This window comes from Chaetodon trifascialis, chromosome 11 (assembly GCF_039877785.1).
Source record: "Chaetodon trifascialis isolate fChaTrf1 chromosome 11, fChaTrf1.hap1, whole genome shotgun sequence".
NCBI lineage: Eukaryota > Metazoa > Chordata > Actinopteri > Chaetodontiformes > Chaetodontidae > Chaetodon > Chaetodon trifascialis.
In genome coordinates this window covers 15,467,265-15,485,047 of record NC_092066.1, presented here as the reverse complement: position 1 = coordinate 15,485,047, position 17,783 = coordinate 15,467,265, and the positions used below count along the sequence as shown (strand labels likewise).

General features: G+C 44.2%; 2 protein-coding genes across 2 annotated transcripts in view; one reads left to right on the top strand and one right to left on the bottom strand.

Moving 5' to 3' along the window:
* Positions 1-5,265, top strand: part of LOC139338876 (semaphorin-6B-like) — a 32,371-nt gene extending 27,106 nt beyond the window's left edge. The window contains exon 17 of the mRNA XM_070974201.1: positions 1,376-5,265. Within this exon, the coding sequence (XP_070830302.1) occupies positions 1,376-2,361 (986 nt within the window). The 3' untranslated portion in view covers positions 2,362-5,265. The remainder of the gene's footprint in view (positions 1-1,375) is intronic.
* Positions 5,266-6,912: 1,647 nt separating this feature from the next.
* Positions 6,913-7,806, bottom strand: LOC139338809 (G-protein coupled receptor 55-like). Its single transcript, XM_070974080.1, has one exon. It carries the CDS (start codon positions 7,804-7,806, stop codon positions 6,913-6,915), a length of 894 nt encoding a protein of 297 aa, XP_070830181.1.
* Positions 7,807-17,783: the final 9,977 nt, after the last annotated feature.

Below are 17,783 nucleotides of genomic sequence, written 5' to 3'. Positions count from 1 at the left end.
ACTATGACATGGATGCCTCTGTGAATGGTGGACTGAGGGCAGGCTCCACCTAGTGGCTCAGTGCCTCATTACACCTGTGTCACTGAGCATTGTGGTCTGAAAAAAAAAAACCTCACTAAAAGTGACTGAATCTTTGTGAGTATTTCTGTAATTTAGCACATTTCAATTGTCCGTGGTGTAATGTGATTTCCTCCCCACCTGAGAGAGATTAGTTCAAGCTTGTTATTGGCAACTGAATATTCTGGTGTCATTGTCAGAGTTGAATCAAGTGGGAGTGGAACTGGGATTTTGGTTTCAGCCTCACTTCCTCCAGGTCAAAACAGTCCCAGTGTGAGACAGTTTAATTAGTGAGGATGTGAGGCATCTGGTAGACAATACCACTAGACTGCACAGTGGGAAAATGCAACATCCTCCTGGTTACGAGGCTTTGTTCTCTCAAAGCTGAACATCTGAGGGAGCAATGACCAAGGGTAGCCAGTGAGCAAGCTAGAAATAGCTTAGCATAAAATACTGATGTCACTTTAGTAGAGAGGCTCAGATGTCACTGCAGCAGAGCTGGGGAGGGCCTCTTTGAGCATTGCTCCACAGTCAGTGGAAACCAAAAAAAAAAAAAAAAAAAATTCTTTCCAGCAGATTCTTTCTGAACTGTTCCTAATGTTTTAGGCCAGTCATAAAATCCATTTGACAGGATCTGAATTTCCAAAAGATGACAGAAAAAGAGCACATAGCACATTCCAAGCCTTCGTCATTGGTTTTAAACTGATATATGGCCTTCTAGTGTTTATCCTGCTCTTAGAAACCGATAGCAGTAGAAGTCAGCAATGCCAGGCTGCAGACCTGACAGGCTCCGAGCGGGGAAAGTGCAGCAGAGGCCGAGCCAGAGACAGGCATGTGCTGCTGTGTCTGCAGATGGGAGTGATTAGAGCTGGGTGGAAACACTGAGGTAATGGTATGCTGTGAGGAGAGACTCTCTTACCAGGCTGCAGGATGGAAAGAGTGAGGAGAGCAGAGGAGGAAAGGAGAGTCAGCCACTGTGGTCTAGGCTGTGCTGATGACAAGTGCAGGCCTCTCTGAACCTGGAGCCTGTGGAGCCTCAGGGCCAGACTGGAGAGACGCTCCTTTTAAACTTAATCATGGCAGAAAATAATTGCATAATGTTGAACATGATGATCACCAATCACGAGTGTTATCGTACTTATTGATTTATTATGATATATCTTGTGAGGGGAAAAGCACTAAGTAGAAGTAGCAGAATAGCCCTATATGTAATAATAATCATCACTTTAAACTGCACCCTGTGGACAGACGCAAAGAGGATGTCCGTTGTACTGTTCTACTAAATGTCATTTTCATAATTGCGTCTCTTCATCTTCAGGAATTCTGCAGCAGAGTTTGCTGATTGAACCAGAGAGCTTGGTCTCCCTCAACCTGCTCGTGGCATCTGCAGTCTCTGCGTTCACCATCGGGGCGGCGCTCTCCGGCCTCGCAGTCTGCTGGATAATGGCTCACAAGCCCACCAACCGTCGCCATGGCAACACCACCCAGTCCTCCATCCAGCGGCGTGAAAGAGGCCTGCTGAGTAACGGCGGTGGGATGGGAGGCTCCGTGCTCAGCGTGACGCGGCAGGGAGGTGGGGAGCGCCCCTGCACTCAGGGCGGGGAAACCCTGTTTGTTATGCCCAATGGCTGGGTGAAGTCCGGAGAGCTCGACCCGGGTTTCCTGCCAACCCCGGAGCACACACCCCAGCAGAAACGCAGAGGCCTACGACTGTCTGACTCCAACTCTGGAGGCTGGGATACTAGTCAGACGTACCTGGGGGGAGGCTCCGTGGGTCTGGGTTCACCCTGCCGCATACCCCCCTCCGTCTATCTGACCACCAGACTCTTCCAGCAGGGCGGAGGCGGGAGACACAGCGGTGAGGGCCGAGGGAATGACACACCACGTCAGCACTATGTCTGCCTGAGCAAGCAAGAAAAAGGAGTAAAGGGGACGCCCAAAGCCCCTCTCAGGAAGTCTGCAGGAGAATACGTATACCCCATGACCCCCCAGGACTCACCTGAGCGCCGCAGGGTGGTCTCAGCACCCAGCGCCCCCATGGAGTACGGCGAGCCGCTGCCTTTGCGTTGGCCAGCCCCGGAAGGCTACATCCTCAGCAGCCATGGCATGGTCCCCGTCCCCCTGCCTCCACCCTCCATGCCTGCTCCCAGTGGCCAGGCTTACGTCTCCCAGCAACACACCCCCGGGCTGACCAGGGCTCTGCTGAGAGGGGCCCTGGAGCGAGGGGAGCTGGGCGAGCTGGTGGATCTCAGCCAGCTGATGAGTAAGAAGAACTGCAGTGATAGGACTCAGGCTGGCCAGTGACTCTTGAGGAAATGAAGGGGACGGGAGCTTTTCCATTCTCAGAGCTCTCTGTTTTGTTTACATAGATCTCTCTTTTCTCTTTCTTCCTCATTCTGTCCATCCCTCCCTCTCCCTTCCCCTCTCTTTTCCCTCCATCTTTATTTGTCATTCAGCCCCTCTGATCTCCTCTGTCAGTCTCTCAGGCAACCCCCACGTTCACCCCATGATGAGTTTCTCCTTATGACTGGCTGCTGGGTCTGCCACTCATATCCTGGCTCACACTAATTGGTCAGATGGACTGAGGTTGTTGCTGTGTCTGCATTGCAGAGTTGCCTCTCCCTCCTGCTACTCAGCGGCAGCAGGAAGAGGGATGCAAGAGAATAGAGGGGAAAGAAAGAAAGACAGAAAGAATGGGGGCCAGAGAGGTTGTGGACAGAGACAAAGATGGACACGGCACTTAGAGGCTGCCTTCTCTGTGCAGATTAACTGAGGCTGCAGAGCCAGTCGAATACTGCTGCAGGAGTGGGACGCTTTCCCCCTCTTCGATAACATTAACAAGACTGCCACCCATCTGTTCTCCACTATATTACCTGTTGGTCTGATTGCCAACTAGGTACTTGAAGTAAAATTGCAAATTCTGAACACCATAAAAGAATATGAAGCTGTAGGTGACTCATCAGACAAGCCATTCTGACAGTAAATCTAATGGATGACGAGGAAACACAAAACCCTTCTCTGTGATTCTTCTTTGCTGCACACGTACAGTAGGTGCATACATGTTTTTGTACAGGTGACAGAGGGTATTTAGTATTCTATTGACGCGTGTGCCAAATGCCTCGAACCTGTCTCATAGGGATATGGGACCATAATTCACGTCTCCGGAGAGTGCAGGACCGATACGTCAGCATCATTTCTTCCAGCCGCATGCTCTTTGTAATGACGGCATCCCGGCTGTCCCTCGCCCCGCTCGTTTGCCTCCTTACAGGAAGAGGAGGTGGACGTTGAGGGAGGTTGCACCAGAGCACTGGACTGACACTGCAGGACACGAAGAAAGAAAGGAAGCAAGATAGGTGTTTTAGAGAATTTAAAGTCAATGCACTGCAATATATAAACACCTTGTCCTTGACCCCCCCCCCCCCCCATCCCCCCCCCCCCCCCACACACACACACACACACAGACACGCGTACATCCATTAATGCTGCATTATAGAACTCTGGTTTGGTTTTATTGGGCAAAATTTCCCCTTAAGCCCACCGTGGGTCGAGGTCCCCCAGACGTGATACAGAACAAAGTGACAGTTACAGTGGAGATGATTGAAAACGGCGGTTTAACTCCAAAACCGCCGTTGGAAATGGAAATGTTCCCAGCAGGCAAATGGGACTATATATTCAGCCCATCAAAATGTCAAGAAATGGTCAGTGTTTAGATCAACACAAAGTGGTGTGAGTGTGTTAGCAAGGAGGTGGAAGTCATAAAACAAAAGAAGAAGTCAGAAGCAAGTAAGACTTGATGAAATGAGGTGCACCGACAACGTCCGTAGAAAATAGTGAGAATGTTTGTTATAACTGACCAGATGACTTGATTTTCACTCTCTGTCGCAGTCAGAAGACGACAAATGAGTGCCGGGTTGCGCTGATCGTGTAGTGAGCAGCAATATATGGTTTATCTGTATATAGTTAACTTTAAGTTAGATAAAAATGATAATATACGACAAACAGTAACTCAAAAAAATGATACCAGGCACTAGCTTGCAAACAAAATAAACATTTATCATCATACCTATTAATGTATGAAAATCTGTTTTCATATAAGTTTCACATCAACCTGCTCCAAGACTGAAATCACCTAGACACTAAATATTAGTGTCTTTTTTTTCTTTTACGTGTGTGCCCGACCCAAGTTACGAATGATTTACTGATGCCTGAAAAAATGGAGAGAAGACGTCTTAAAGTGCCATAAAGACCATTTCAGTCAGCAGTGCACCTCCTGCACTGTGGTGCCAGATTATTGCAGTATACTTGTGACTTGTACGCCTTTGACCTTACATGCTGAATGTTTTATTTTTTTATTTCGATGTTGGCTTGTACTGTTAAGTTTTTTTCAGCGCCCAACAGAGTTTGAGGGTCTGTTTATAAACTACTTTGACACATCATGCCATACTTATAGACTGTAAATATGTAAGAAAGAATACTGACACTTGGTCATGCCCTTTATGATGATGCTGTGATGTATTCACTGACGCCATGACATGAACTGTGTTTATTCCGGAACAGCCAATATGTAATAATAATGATTTACAAGTAGTTCATAAGCAAACCTTCAACTGGACTGAAATGCTGTGACTGTGTGTCTCATTCTGGACTTTTTGTCTTGTTCTGTAGTCTAGTGATTGTCTCTCTGTCATTGCCAACCAACTGCCATACTGGAGGATCTTGAAAATACTTGTCAGCATCCTAAGTGAATGAATGTACTCATTCTTTTTGGTTTGTTTGTAGTAATTATACTGTGCAGTAATAAGGAAAAGCACAAACACTTTGCATTGCATTTTGAAAAGGAGCTGTTCTGTATCATTTGTGAATAGTGTAAATACTCATCCTGAAGGTACGGTGTATCAGTTTGGTTCTGGGGGATCGTTCATGCTCTTCTGAGACAGGACTGTGTTTGAAGTGTGATTTTTTTTTTCTTTCCTTTTCTTGGTGACAATGCTGTGAATAAGATGTATGTACAGTATTTACGTGACTTTGGCTGACTGCTGAGTTCAGCCGTTTCCTGTTATTAGAGTAGAGTCGCAGGCTTGATCTCAGCCAGAACTGAGCCTTCTCATTGGACTGATGCCTGCTGAGTTTTTGCAGTTGCTAAGATACAGCTGTTATAATATCCATCAATCTTTGGACTACTGCTATTAAATGGCATTATATAATTGACTGCTAATGTTGTCGCGTGTGCTTTCGAATGAACTCACTGAAATAAATGCATATCATTACGCACGGGCCCACACATATACACACAAAAGCACACATTTACAAATGCAAATCTGTTGCTTCACTGCAATCGGTGTAATTTGTGTATCATTATTGCAGTTTATTTTCTGTAAAAGAGGCATATTTGTCATCAGATTGGCAGTTTGTGACTTCACACCCAGCCCTAGAGCAGAGAGACAGCAGAAAGTCTTTCAAGCATCCACTTTCCTCACCACAAGAGGGAGCTGGACACTGGCCTTCATTCATATACGCCTCTGTGAGGAAGTGAAATGTTTGAACTCCCCTGGGTGCAAGTACATTGACCAGACTGACTAGATTGTCTGTCTGTGCTGCTCAGCTTGATACAGACTGTGGTTTTGTTGTGATGTCTTGCTTTGACATAGATAACAGTTATTTATATTCCAAAACATACACGTTCACAAACCCATGAAAATCCCGAAAGTGGCTATGAAAGAGTTCATACATCAACTTGATGATTTAGACCACGCCAGATGTTAGAAAAAAATAAACAACAATGTCACGTAACATAACTGCAATCAGTCAGCCTGTTACTTGTGCTGTAAATTTAAAGGAGCATTTTTATTTTGCACTACCACAAAGTTGGGGGACTCACAGGAGACAGAATCACTTCAGAAAATGGTCAAAAATGAGGCAGCAGAGGTCGAGACATCCTGAGTTTTAGTCCCTGACAAAATGCCCTGGAGGTGTGGTGCTGAAAGAAGTGGGAGGCAGGGAGCGTCAAATGAAAGACAATTCCCACAACATACCTCAGTGCGTTATGGGAATTGTAGGAGAGCTTGATATATATACATATTTTTACTTTGTTTTCTTTATCAGGGAAGATGATCTTAATTTCCACAGCTATGGTGATGACACACAGCTGTATGCTTCGTTGGACTAAAGTGATGGCCAAACCCTTGGCCATTTAACAACTGGTTTGGCTGCAGTAGACAAGTCGATGCAGACCAGTTTTCTTAAATTAAATGATGAGAAAACAGAGCCCTCGACAGCTTGGCCCCAGACATTAAATCTGAAGTCACAGGCGTGGGCGTATATCTAGACTCAGACTTACATTTTAAATCCCATACAACTGTTCTTATGTCAACAAGATGCCAAAAAACTTGTTCTTGCTTTTAGTTCAAGCAAATTAGACTACTGCAACACTCTCTTTAAAGGTCTTCCAAAACAATCCATTTCCAAAATACATTTAACTTTCAAACTTCTGATGCCACGTTTTACAGCCCAGATTCCAAAAATTTTGGGACTGAATACAACAGAATGTGACAATTTGTTAATCTTTGACATTGATTTTTGTACGTATATGCTTATTCTGAATTTGATGCAGCAACACGTTTCAAACAAGTTGGGACAGGAGCAACTGAAAACTGGGAAAGTTGTGGAATGCTCCAAAAACACCTGTTTGGAACATTCCACAGGTAAACAGGTTCACTGGTAACAGGTGATAGTTTAATGATTGGGTATGAAAGGGGCATCCTGGAAAGGCTCAGTCATTCACAAGCAAGGATGGAGCATGTCTTGGTGTTATAAACGCCCCCGACACACAAATGCTGTTTTCAGAGAGAGGGGAGTTTATTGTGCTCCCACTGACTTATAATAAAACCGTCTCAGTAAAAAATAATAGCTGATGAAGTCAAAACAGCAGTTTGTGGAAGCGATCCATTCAGCAGACTGTAAATATTCATGTGCAGGTAAGTGTACCCTCCCAGATTCCCAGTCTAGAGGTGGAACGTAAAAGTAGTTGACAAGAAAGCCGACATGGATTGGCGTGTAGCAGACGATGAACACAATTATGTTTGCTGTTACTATGCCAATGGTGCTTTTCTTTTCCTCTGACTCGTCATCCACCTTTAACAGAATCCAGATGATCTGACTGGAACAGAACCCGATGGTCAACAGCGGAGTGAGGAAGCCCAGAAATACCAGAATGAGAATAAAGTGGAGTTTCAGTGGGAGATCTTTACATCTTTCATAGCAGGTCCAGAGTCTGTTAGGGTCGTTTTCCCCTCGGTATATAACACATAATGTCACCAGAAGTACCCAAAGGACCAAACATACAACAAACGCAATCTCTTTCTTCTTCCTCCATGATCTGGCCTGCAATGGGAACCTTATTACCAAGTAGCGCTGGACACTGATGGCCGCTGTGGTGAGGATGCTGGCATACATGTTGATGAAATGTATGTAAATGAGGAAAGTACACAAGTGAGTCTTGGGCAAGCAGAAAAAGGCATTATAGATCCTAAAGGGGAGGAAGAGGACAAGGGCAGAATCAGCTATGGCCAGGTTGAACATGTAGACATGGGTGTCTGTCCAGGAGTCCCGTTTGGCAATGAAGGCATGTAGAACAGCAGCATTGATGATGAAGCCCAGCAGAAACAGAGGACTGTAAGCGAAACCCTGAAGGAAGTCCACTCTGCAACCAGCATTGGTGACGTTGGTGATGCTGGAGGTGCTGTTGCACATACTTATCTGTAAAACCACACACAAATATATTGTTAGCCTCAAGCAGAGAGGGGAAGTGGCTACACCTCAGATTGTTTTGAATCTTCAAACTTGTGCTGTTCACACCCAAATGGAGCCACAAAACACTTCATCTGGCTTTGTTTGCATCTGCAGTCATACTCCTCAAGACCTGGATGTGTAAAATCAGTGGAGCTCCCCTTTAACCCTGGCCCTGAAGAGGTGGAACATCAACTATCCTCACTCTGTGCCAGTGACTCTGACTATCCTGCCATTAAAACTTTAAACTGCACTCAGATTTTGCTTGTTAGGAACGTACAAATAACTAGGAATTTGGCTTGACGGCAGATTATCTTTCAAGGTTGATATTCAACATTTGACTCAAAGAGGCAGAACAAGAAAGAAATCAAAATCAGCTCCTCGTGCAGAATAAGGGATACTTGTCTTCTTCCAACTGTAAAACTATTGTGCTGTCAAGGCACACGTCTGTCCTTGACTATGAACATATTCTGTATTGTCATGCTGGCCCACGACCACTTCAGCAGCTAAACCCTGTCTCACAGCACATTATGCTTTATCGTGAATGAAAAAATTCGTACTCATCATTGTTTTCTGTATCACACGTTCGGATGGACCTCCTTACAGTCCAGAAGAAAGAGCCACCTCATGTTATTCATCTTTGAAGCTGTTGAAGTTAAACTACAGGACCAGATCCAGTACCTACTCAACCTTCGATATCCTGTATGTACACACTAATGATGGCAGAACTGATTTCAGGTACAATGCACCTTCTAAACCGGAGTCTACACTCCAGCGGGAAAGTTTAAAGCTTAAGTGTCTGGTGGTTTGTGATTCTCATAACTGTGTGTTAATTCCTTGTTTATTGTGTTGTTTCTGTTTGCTGACCGTGTTCTTGGGGATGTTTCTTGTTTAAATGTCTCTCTTGGAAAAGAGATCTTAATCTCGGTGAGACTGCCTGACTGAGTAAAACAGCGATGTGCCCTTAGCTCAAAGCTAATGTGAGGCTTCAATAGTCTGAGCTAGCCAAATCAATTGGGTATCTTCCACAGTTACAGTCTTTTCAGTGCAAAATTCCCTACGTTTTGCTACCCATGCTCATCTCTCAGCAAGGAAACACTGTTCAGGGGGGACATAAAAGGAGAATTTTGCACACACACACACACACACACACACACACACACACACACACACACACACACACACACACACACACAAACACACACACACACACACACACACACACACACAAACAAACAAAATACCCAGTCAGTTTTGCTAAGTTAGTCTGCTAAATTCTTATATTAGTTTTGACCAAAGTTTAGGATGCATTTTTACACAAACGGAGGATGTCTTACATTGGTAATGCATTAGGAAAAACGCATTAAGTGTTGGGACCAAAATTATTTATCATCTGCATTAATGATATTTGTAATGTATCAAAATTATTAAGATTTGTTCTGTTGTTCTGTTGCTGATGACACAAACATTTTGGGTTCTGGTGAGAATTTGCAGCAACTTTTGGACATTATCAGTTCCAAATTCAGTAAAATCAAAGAATGGTTTAATAAAAACAAGTTAGCATTAAATCTGAGCAAAACGAAATTCATGTCATTCGGAAACTGTAGGACAAATACTCAAGTGCAGATACAGATAGATGGTGTCAACATAGAAAGAGTGAATGAAATTAAATTACTCGGTGTGATAACTGATAACAAAATTTGCTGGAAATCTCACCTAAAACACGTACGAACCAAACTGACTAGATTTCAGTCCTCGCTAAAGCAAAACACATTGTACACATGTACTCTTCATAGAAGTACTGATCAGAAGTGCCGTTTATCTAAAAATGCTATTCCTTATGAACTGAAGAACTTGCTGACTCATTACACAAACAAGCAACTCAAGCGTCCCAATCTTTCTTCCTCAAAAACAACAGTAAAAAACAGAAACAGTCGCCATGTAACGCGTCTCATTTCTTGATGGCGTACGCCTGTGTACAGTTAAAACAGAACTTACCTAATGAGCTGCTCTCCTGTTCGTGGATCTTACTGAACTGATTTTAAAGGCAGCATGTCTGTGGAAACAGGCTGTCGTGTGAATGTCTACTACATTTGCATCATTTCCTCTCTTCTCGGTATATGATTCTTGTGGCTAAAAGTGTAATGTGCAGCAAATAGGCCCAGCGAGGCACATCACACCACAGATGCAGTTCCCCTCATAGTTTCATGTCAACATTTCTCTGTTTCACACTAATGCGCTGGAAATGAATATAGAGATGCAGACAGGTGTGGTATGAAACTGATGCAAACTGCTGTGAAAGTTGCAGCGTCGCAGTACTTGTAGTAATGAGTCTACACCTGAGTGATGATTTTAGCAGTGTTGAAGAGGGAAGGCGACACTGTCATGGAGGTGAACGCAGGAGGTCAAGAGCGTCACTGACAAAGCCAGACTGGAAAAGGAAATTGCAAAATAAATCTTGTCGTTGTGCAATGGGGCGCGATTTCGAGCACAAGCCCTCCACTTTTCAACAGCTAGATTGCGAGGAGAAACGGGTCGATGCTTTTCTCTGTTGGCTGAAAAGAGGAAACAATGACTTTCAGCGAAAAGCAACATGACTCGAAGGTAATGAGGGCTTTTTCTTGTAAAACGTGTGTCAGTGGAGGAAAAATGCTTGTCTCACACTCTATTTTCCATTGTTGGACATCAATTGGCAAAGCAAAATTAGCCTGTAATTCCTTTCTAACTTTGTCAACAGCTGACAGTCACAATAAAACAGGCCCCTTGAACCTTTGTTCATGAAAGAGCATTTGTAAACAAGTTTCTGGATTCAATAAGATGCAGATAATTGAAACAGACTGAGAAATCATGAAGACATCTGCAGGCCTTTCTCTACCTACATGCAGCTCTGGCCAACCTGTTATTTAGTCATTTTGTCAACATGTCCTCATCAAAGTGTTTCTGTTTAAATGGACAGATGGGGGAGAAGCTTGGACGCAGGCTGGTCTGGCTGCCGCACACACAAGCCAGACGTGACAGAAAGATGGCCTGCTTAATGGACATTTAATTAGAAACGGAGCCACGCGGCGCTCCACAGATCACAGTGTGTTTGTGTGTATGCCTGCATTGCTCTTGTTGTTATGTTTAGCTTTGTTTTTCCATACAGTTACTGTCTCTATGCGCTTGTTTGTCTTCTGGGGTCTGATTCACTTGTTTGTGGCAGAGGGCGTGTACTCACCGGAGTGACTAAGCCACTGAGTGTCGCACAACACAAATCCTGGACACTGACTGAGCACAGCTCCAATGTCAGAAGTAGCTCACTGCAATATTTATCTTTTCTATACATTTGACGGAGTCAGGAGAGCTGAAATTGAATAATATAACATTTACTGAACTTGCTTGTGCTCAGCAATCGTTACTGTTAAGTAGATTTGAACAGGATTACAGTGATGAATCATCAGCGGCATCATAAAGTTTCACAGAGCGCGGTGCTCTGTGCTCAAGCACAGATAATGATGGGCGAAGGAGCGCCTTCACAGGCCTTCTGCTCAGCAGATGAGGTCATGGCTGCAAAAAGAGAAAAATGAGACAAGTTGTTGAGAAAATGAAAAGAGTATTTAGAAAGTATTACTGATTCTGGCTTCAGGCAACATTGTAAATGGTTGTCTCAGTATCACGGCCCTAAATGTTTAGGACAGAAGCACAGCTTTGTTTGAGAAGGGATGAATGGCTTTAAGGAGAGTAAAAGGGCGGCTGTTTCAGTGAAGAAAGAGACAGACTCATACTGGAGGCTTAGAGTTGATTCTTTCTTTCTTTATTTCTTCAGTCATCAAGGTTAAAACAGGACTGAAAGTGTACTAACAGAGCCTGAATGTGCTGTTTAGATGGTAACCCTGGTGAGCAAAGTGCAGAGATAAGAAGAATATAAGCAGTGACCAACTGAAGACGAGGACTTGAGCAACAAAATGCAGAGCTGAAAGTTCATTCAACAAGGGAAAGGAAAAATTGATGGAAAGAAACAAACTCTGTGAAGGAACCTTTAAAGGGGGAAGTGGAAATCTGAAAATGCAATCTGGAAAAAGTTTTGGATGGGCTCAACGGAACAGTTGAGGATACACGACACAAAAACAGATGATGGAGCAGAAATGTTTGCAGTCTGAAGCTTACCCTTTCACTTGTTTTATGTAGTTCAATCTATTTTTAGTTGGTACAGTTTGGTTTCAGGAAAACTTTGGTTTGCCCTTTCAAGCCCAAAGAGGCAGCTTGCTCCATTAGACCACGGCTTCCGAAGCATGGACTGTTTGAAGCCAGAGGGGGAAACCGTGATCCTATCTGAGAGAAGACCGCAGATTAAAGGTGTAGCTGTGTAGATCAGCATGCGGGCCTTGAGTGTGAAAGTGACCTAGAGTGGCTCCATTATGAGAAATAACTGTAATTTATGCAGTATTTTTACTTGCTAATCCTAGTAACACATTACAATGGCCTTAGAAATTCGGATTTCATCAACAAGAGCTGCAAAAAATCTCAGAAAATGTTGGATTTAATCCTGTTTATTAGATTTACAGCTTGTATTTTTGCAGTTATTGCTTTTCTTAGCAATGTTCTGATGTTATTAAAAGCTGCTTTATGCTTCAAAGATGCTATTCCCTAAAAATAAAGGCAGAAATCCAATATTGCACAGGATATGAAGGGGTTTCATACTTCGGATGCGGTCTGTTGTTATCATTCATTTGTCTTAAATCCCTTCAGGCTTATCCTGTTTTCACAGAGATATTTCCCAGATCTACCCTGATCTGGTTTATCATCGTGGATATATTTGCCTGCTGGTCTTGCTAGATCTCATTTTTCCTGACTCTCGTCTGCCCCCCTGTCTGTCTCTTAGCTCACTGCTTGACTATCTCTCTTTCCTGCCTCCCTGCGTTCATTCCTGTCTGTCTGGTGCTGTTTGAAAGTGCCCTTTACACGTCAGTAGTGGAGCAGGGTGGTGGGTGGGTGAGGAAGGGTTGGGGGGGTTTCCATCTCTCTAACTAGGTCAGCAAAGACACACCCCTCTCTCCCCTCGCTGTGCCCCTGCTCTCCCCCTCCTGTCTCCTTTCTCTCCCTTTTCCTCTGCTCCCTGCTGTGACGCAATGCAGACTTTCTGCACAGTCCTCCTGTTTCTCCCTTATTACCTCCTGGATCTGAAAAACAGTATTCTCTTCCACTTTATTGAAGAGAGTGACACATCCCCCCAAATCCAGCATCAAGCACACACATATCAATTGAACAAAGAGAGCTTGCACTTTTATAGATGCCAGTCAAGTCAGTTGCATCAGCTGCACCATATGGATGCGTTCATCAGCCCGAATTTCAGTGATCCAGTCCAACTTTGTGCTGTGATGAAGGATTACGTAATGCAGCAGGATTGCATAATGTTTGTAGGGGCTGTCAATCTGTGATGGGCCACTTGTGCCACATGGAGCAGCAGTCAAGTGTAGCCATCAGAAAGTGTGTCAGTGTTACTGTCCATTTGCTTTGGGAATACACTCTTACAGGAACTCCTCCAGTGTGCTGATATGTGTGTGTGAAAGGCAACAATCACTGCAATCAACTGCAGCTTTTGAACTCCATAAAACACTTGACTTGCATCTTATCGTGTGTTTGTGCAGTCTGTTGACAATATGGACTGTAATTCAGAAATATACATGTTAAAGAGCAAACTCCAAGTATTACATAAGCTCTGCATGTCCTGTCAGAATCCCAACACTAGATGTCTCTGTTTCCATCAGCAGAGCTGCGATGAGTCATCTGGGCGGTTATATATGAACTAAGTAAGCGAATCTCACTCATGCCTGATATAAAATGCAGTGTTTGCCTCAGTAAACAACAAACTGAGGTGACACATGCAGATGCACTGTGGTTTGTATGTGTTGAACAAATGGTCTTAAAGCAGGAGGCCAAACAAGTCGGGGTGATGAATGTGATAAACCTGTTCAGAAAACAGACAAGAGCTGCACAGTATCAGAGGAAGGCACAAGGCAAGTTATTTCTAGCAGCATGAATATGAGTTGAACATCACAAAAGGATTCTTCTGTTGCTCCATTCTTCCCTGGTTAAATCATTTCAGGCAGCTGCGGCGTTAAACATAAAAAATGAGCTTTTGTATAAAAATGAAAGGGCATAGAAGATCTGAGGGAAGGATGAAAGAAAATGTGAGGGTGGAGGAGCAGCGGGATGAGGGGCGTATGTGTGTCCAGCAGTGCCCTGCGGATGGCAGATGTAGATCATTGGGCCAAGGATGGAGGAAGCAAGATGATACGAGGCGGAAGCAGGAAAATGTGCAGGATACTGAGGAACTTTTTCCACCTCGCTGTGCTCCCTGACCTTATTCACTGCAGACAGGAATATCACAGCATTGTCTATGTCATGTGTGATCCCTTGTGCCTATCCGTGTGTGTGCACTGTAAGTGGGTCAGGTTCACATGGCAAAGCACGTTGATTCACACTGGAGATAAACACAGCTCGGTCGCCGTGGCAACCTCCTGTTACTCTTACCACAACTCTACATGCCACATATTTGTGTTTGCATCAGATTTCTGTGACACAGACAAAAGAAGCACACTGAGACACACATGCAAAGCAGTCGCACTTTCATCAGTCATGGCTGTCTTTGTTTTAGTAACGTATTACCTGGATCAGGCACTCAGCACGGTGGCACAGTGTGTCAACACAGCAGCCCCTCCCTCTATTGAAGCGCCTGTGGGTGTGGATGTGGAACCTGCTTTGCCAGAAACAAAGGGAGAGAGGGATATAGAGGGGAGAGAGAGAGAGAGAGAGAGAGAGAGAGAGAGAGAGAGAGAGAGAGAGAGAGAGAGAGAGAGAGAGAGAGAGATTTGCTGCTGATTGTGTTTGTCAAGACAAGTCTGGACATACTGCGGAGATTCAAACACTGGTGTAACTCTGTGGGTACTCTGTGTGTGTGTCAGCATGTCTCAAACATGCCATGAAGAACATTTCCAGGCTGAATCTGCCAGCATGTTTGAAGGACGCGTCCTGTTTAGAGGGCACGCTGTTGTGTGGTGGAGGTTTAGAGAAGTGGGCTCATGTTTACAGGGTTGCTAGTTTGATTCATGTGACTATTTGTACTGAGGAAATAGAGAAGGACCAGTCTTCCTCTGTTCAGCACTTGCCCTTGAACAGGCATGAATGTTCAGGTACATTAAAATGCTGCGGTTCCACTGTGCAAATCTGAGGAGTCAGTGTCAGTAATAATGTTTGCAGTAGGAAAGCATTTGCGGACATGAATATCTGACACACTAAAAATAAAATGAGATGGCCTATATTCATGTGTTCATGCAGTTCATATGTTCAGAGTCAAACTTGTTCGTAAAGCCCCTGAAAACTTGACTTCAAATCTTAAGTAAGTCTATTTACAGTTAAGCATGCAGGTATGAGTTAGATAATAGTAAGCTTAAAAACATATTTAGGTATTATAATTGAAGAGGTGAGCTCAGTTAATCTCTTTTACTGGTCGTGCAGGTGTGGTAACCAAACAATTCACCAACTGTTCTCTGATCCCCGATCAAATGCTGCTAAATCCTGATTGGTCCACGGAGGTATGAGTTTAAGTATGTGCCCTGCCCACCTAAAATCAGTGAGAAAAGCAAAGATATCTCCTGCAAAAAATACTCCAATCACTCAGTAAGAATCTGATTAAGAAAATGTGCCTTTAATGTCATGAAAACCTTCATTTAACTGCCACGCAGCAGTCATGGGTTGAGTTCAGGCTAAAAATAAACATGAAAAGGCATTATTAACACATTATGATGTGAAAATTATTAGCATGTTCTCCTGCTAAAGAGTTGTGGATCATTTCTGATGTTCAAACATTCACTGATGAATGGCAGAAGAACTGCCTCCTGACACTTCACAGCAGCTCATTTTCAGCAGTCTAACTGAAAGACAGGCCAAGAACTAAAGAATATGTGTCTGTGCTCCTCTTCTAATGCATGCAAGTTTGGGGAGTGTGAGTGCTCAGTGAAATGAATCTGTATCTAATGACCTGTGATTGAACTCATATATTATTTATTCTGCAGCCTTTATCAAACTCTAGAGTTATACAATGTATGAAAAATGAAACCGATAAGAAGAGTGTGGAAAAAAAAAAATACATGCGTTTGAGTGTGGAGCGGTAACAGGAGCTGAGAAGATAAAGGGAACGGGAGAATGAAAAATAGAAAAGATGGCGGTAGCGTGGGGATGTAAAGTGGAGTCGAGTGGATGAGGATGAGCAGATTGTGACAGGAGGGAACAGTGTTTGTACTCTATCTGACACACTGACCCAGTGACGCAGCAAAGCTCACAGATTACAGAGCCATGGCTGTGGGGTAGGGAGGAGGGGGAGGGATTAATGGTGCCTCCAGAGAGGAGAAGCAGGGATCTTAACTGAATGAGGGAAGAGGGAACGAAGGATTACAGCTCTGTAGATGGCAGGAGCCAGAAATAATCCCAATAAATTGACTGGCACAGTCCAGCACATGTGGATTTGCATGTGTGTGCTGTTGCGTTTTTGTGGGTGTGCAAATCAGGGACTAAAGTACACAGTGTGGTGAATATTATCTACAGTAGGTGCGGCTGAAATTACCCCTGTTCACATATACATGCATGCGAAGGATTTATAATACAGCGCATGAGAAGATAGACTGGAATGCAGGGAGCTGATGCTGAAGAGGCAGAGATTGGCCATGGGGCCCCAGTGAAACCATGTGCAGCCAATCAGTTACAGTTAGTCCCTCATCCCTGCAAAGACTCTTTGATGTGAGCGAGGCCTTTAAATTCAACCCTGGGGAGTCACAAGGCTACACAGGCTTTGATCTGAGTCAGGAGAAAACCTTAAGCCATTCTGAACAACAGGACCTTCTGCACATCAAGAAAACGCCTGCTTGCCTGACATTCAGAGCGTCGCCGTACATGTGTTCGTACAGTGTAACTGGTCAAGGTAACATCAATAAGTATCACTCTTCACCTACTGTGGCTGCACCTCCCAATCTACATTTCCTCATGCACAGCAATCAAAAGGATGCTCTTTTGCAGTGCATTTTATCGCCCAAAACAACCGTGACAGGTGTGAGCTGCACAGATCTTCTCTGTCCATTACTGGCTCCACAGGGCTGTCACTTCAAATGACTCTGCTGCTCTGGCCTTGAAAGGACAAAGTGGACACGGGCTATTTCACCTGTGTGTGTTTGCCGTCACACAGTCTATGATGTAAATATCCCTCCATTTATGTATCATTTCAGCCGGCCTCCCCCATCTGCTCCCTCATCCTGTTATGCTTCTGCTGGCAGCCTCCCAGAATCCTCCTGGTTCTCCCAGCTCTAAGCTCCTCTTCTTCATTGCCTCTCCTTTTCACCTTTTACTTTATCATCAGGCAACAAAATGTCTGCCATATACAAGGCAATGCTGAAGCCCTCCTCCTCTTCCTCCCACTCCCTCTCTCCCGCTCTCCTTGCTGTGCTGTCTAACTGAGTTGCACAGCGGTTACGTAAGAGCTAAGGTCAAAGTGTCACTGCCGTTGTCAAGGGAGACATAGAACAGAGGGGCTTTAGAGGAGATGCATTGGGTGAGAGAGAGAGATACAGAGAGAGAGAGGGAGAGGGAGAGAGAGAGAGAGCACACACACATGCACACACACGCAAACACACACTGGCTGGGAGCAAAGACTGTGCAGAAAAGGTGAGAAAATTAGGATTTAGACATGTGTGCATGAATAAAAACATCAAGCTGTTTGAATACATTCCATCTGGGCAGCAACAAAGCAAAGGAGGAAGTGTATAAATAAAAAAGATTAAGCGATTACACATGAACAACAAGGAAGAGGAAAAGGGTGAGGAGAGGAAAAAACAAGCGAATGTGAGTGCCTGTGTCTTTCTGTGTGTGTGTGTGTGTGTGTGTGTGTGTGTGTGTGTGTGTGTGTGTGTGTG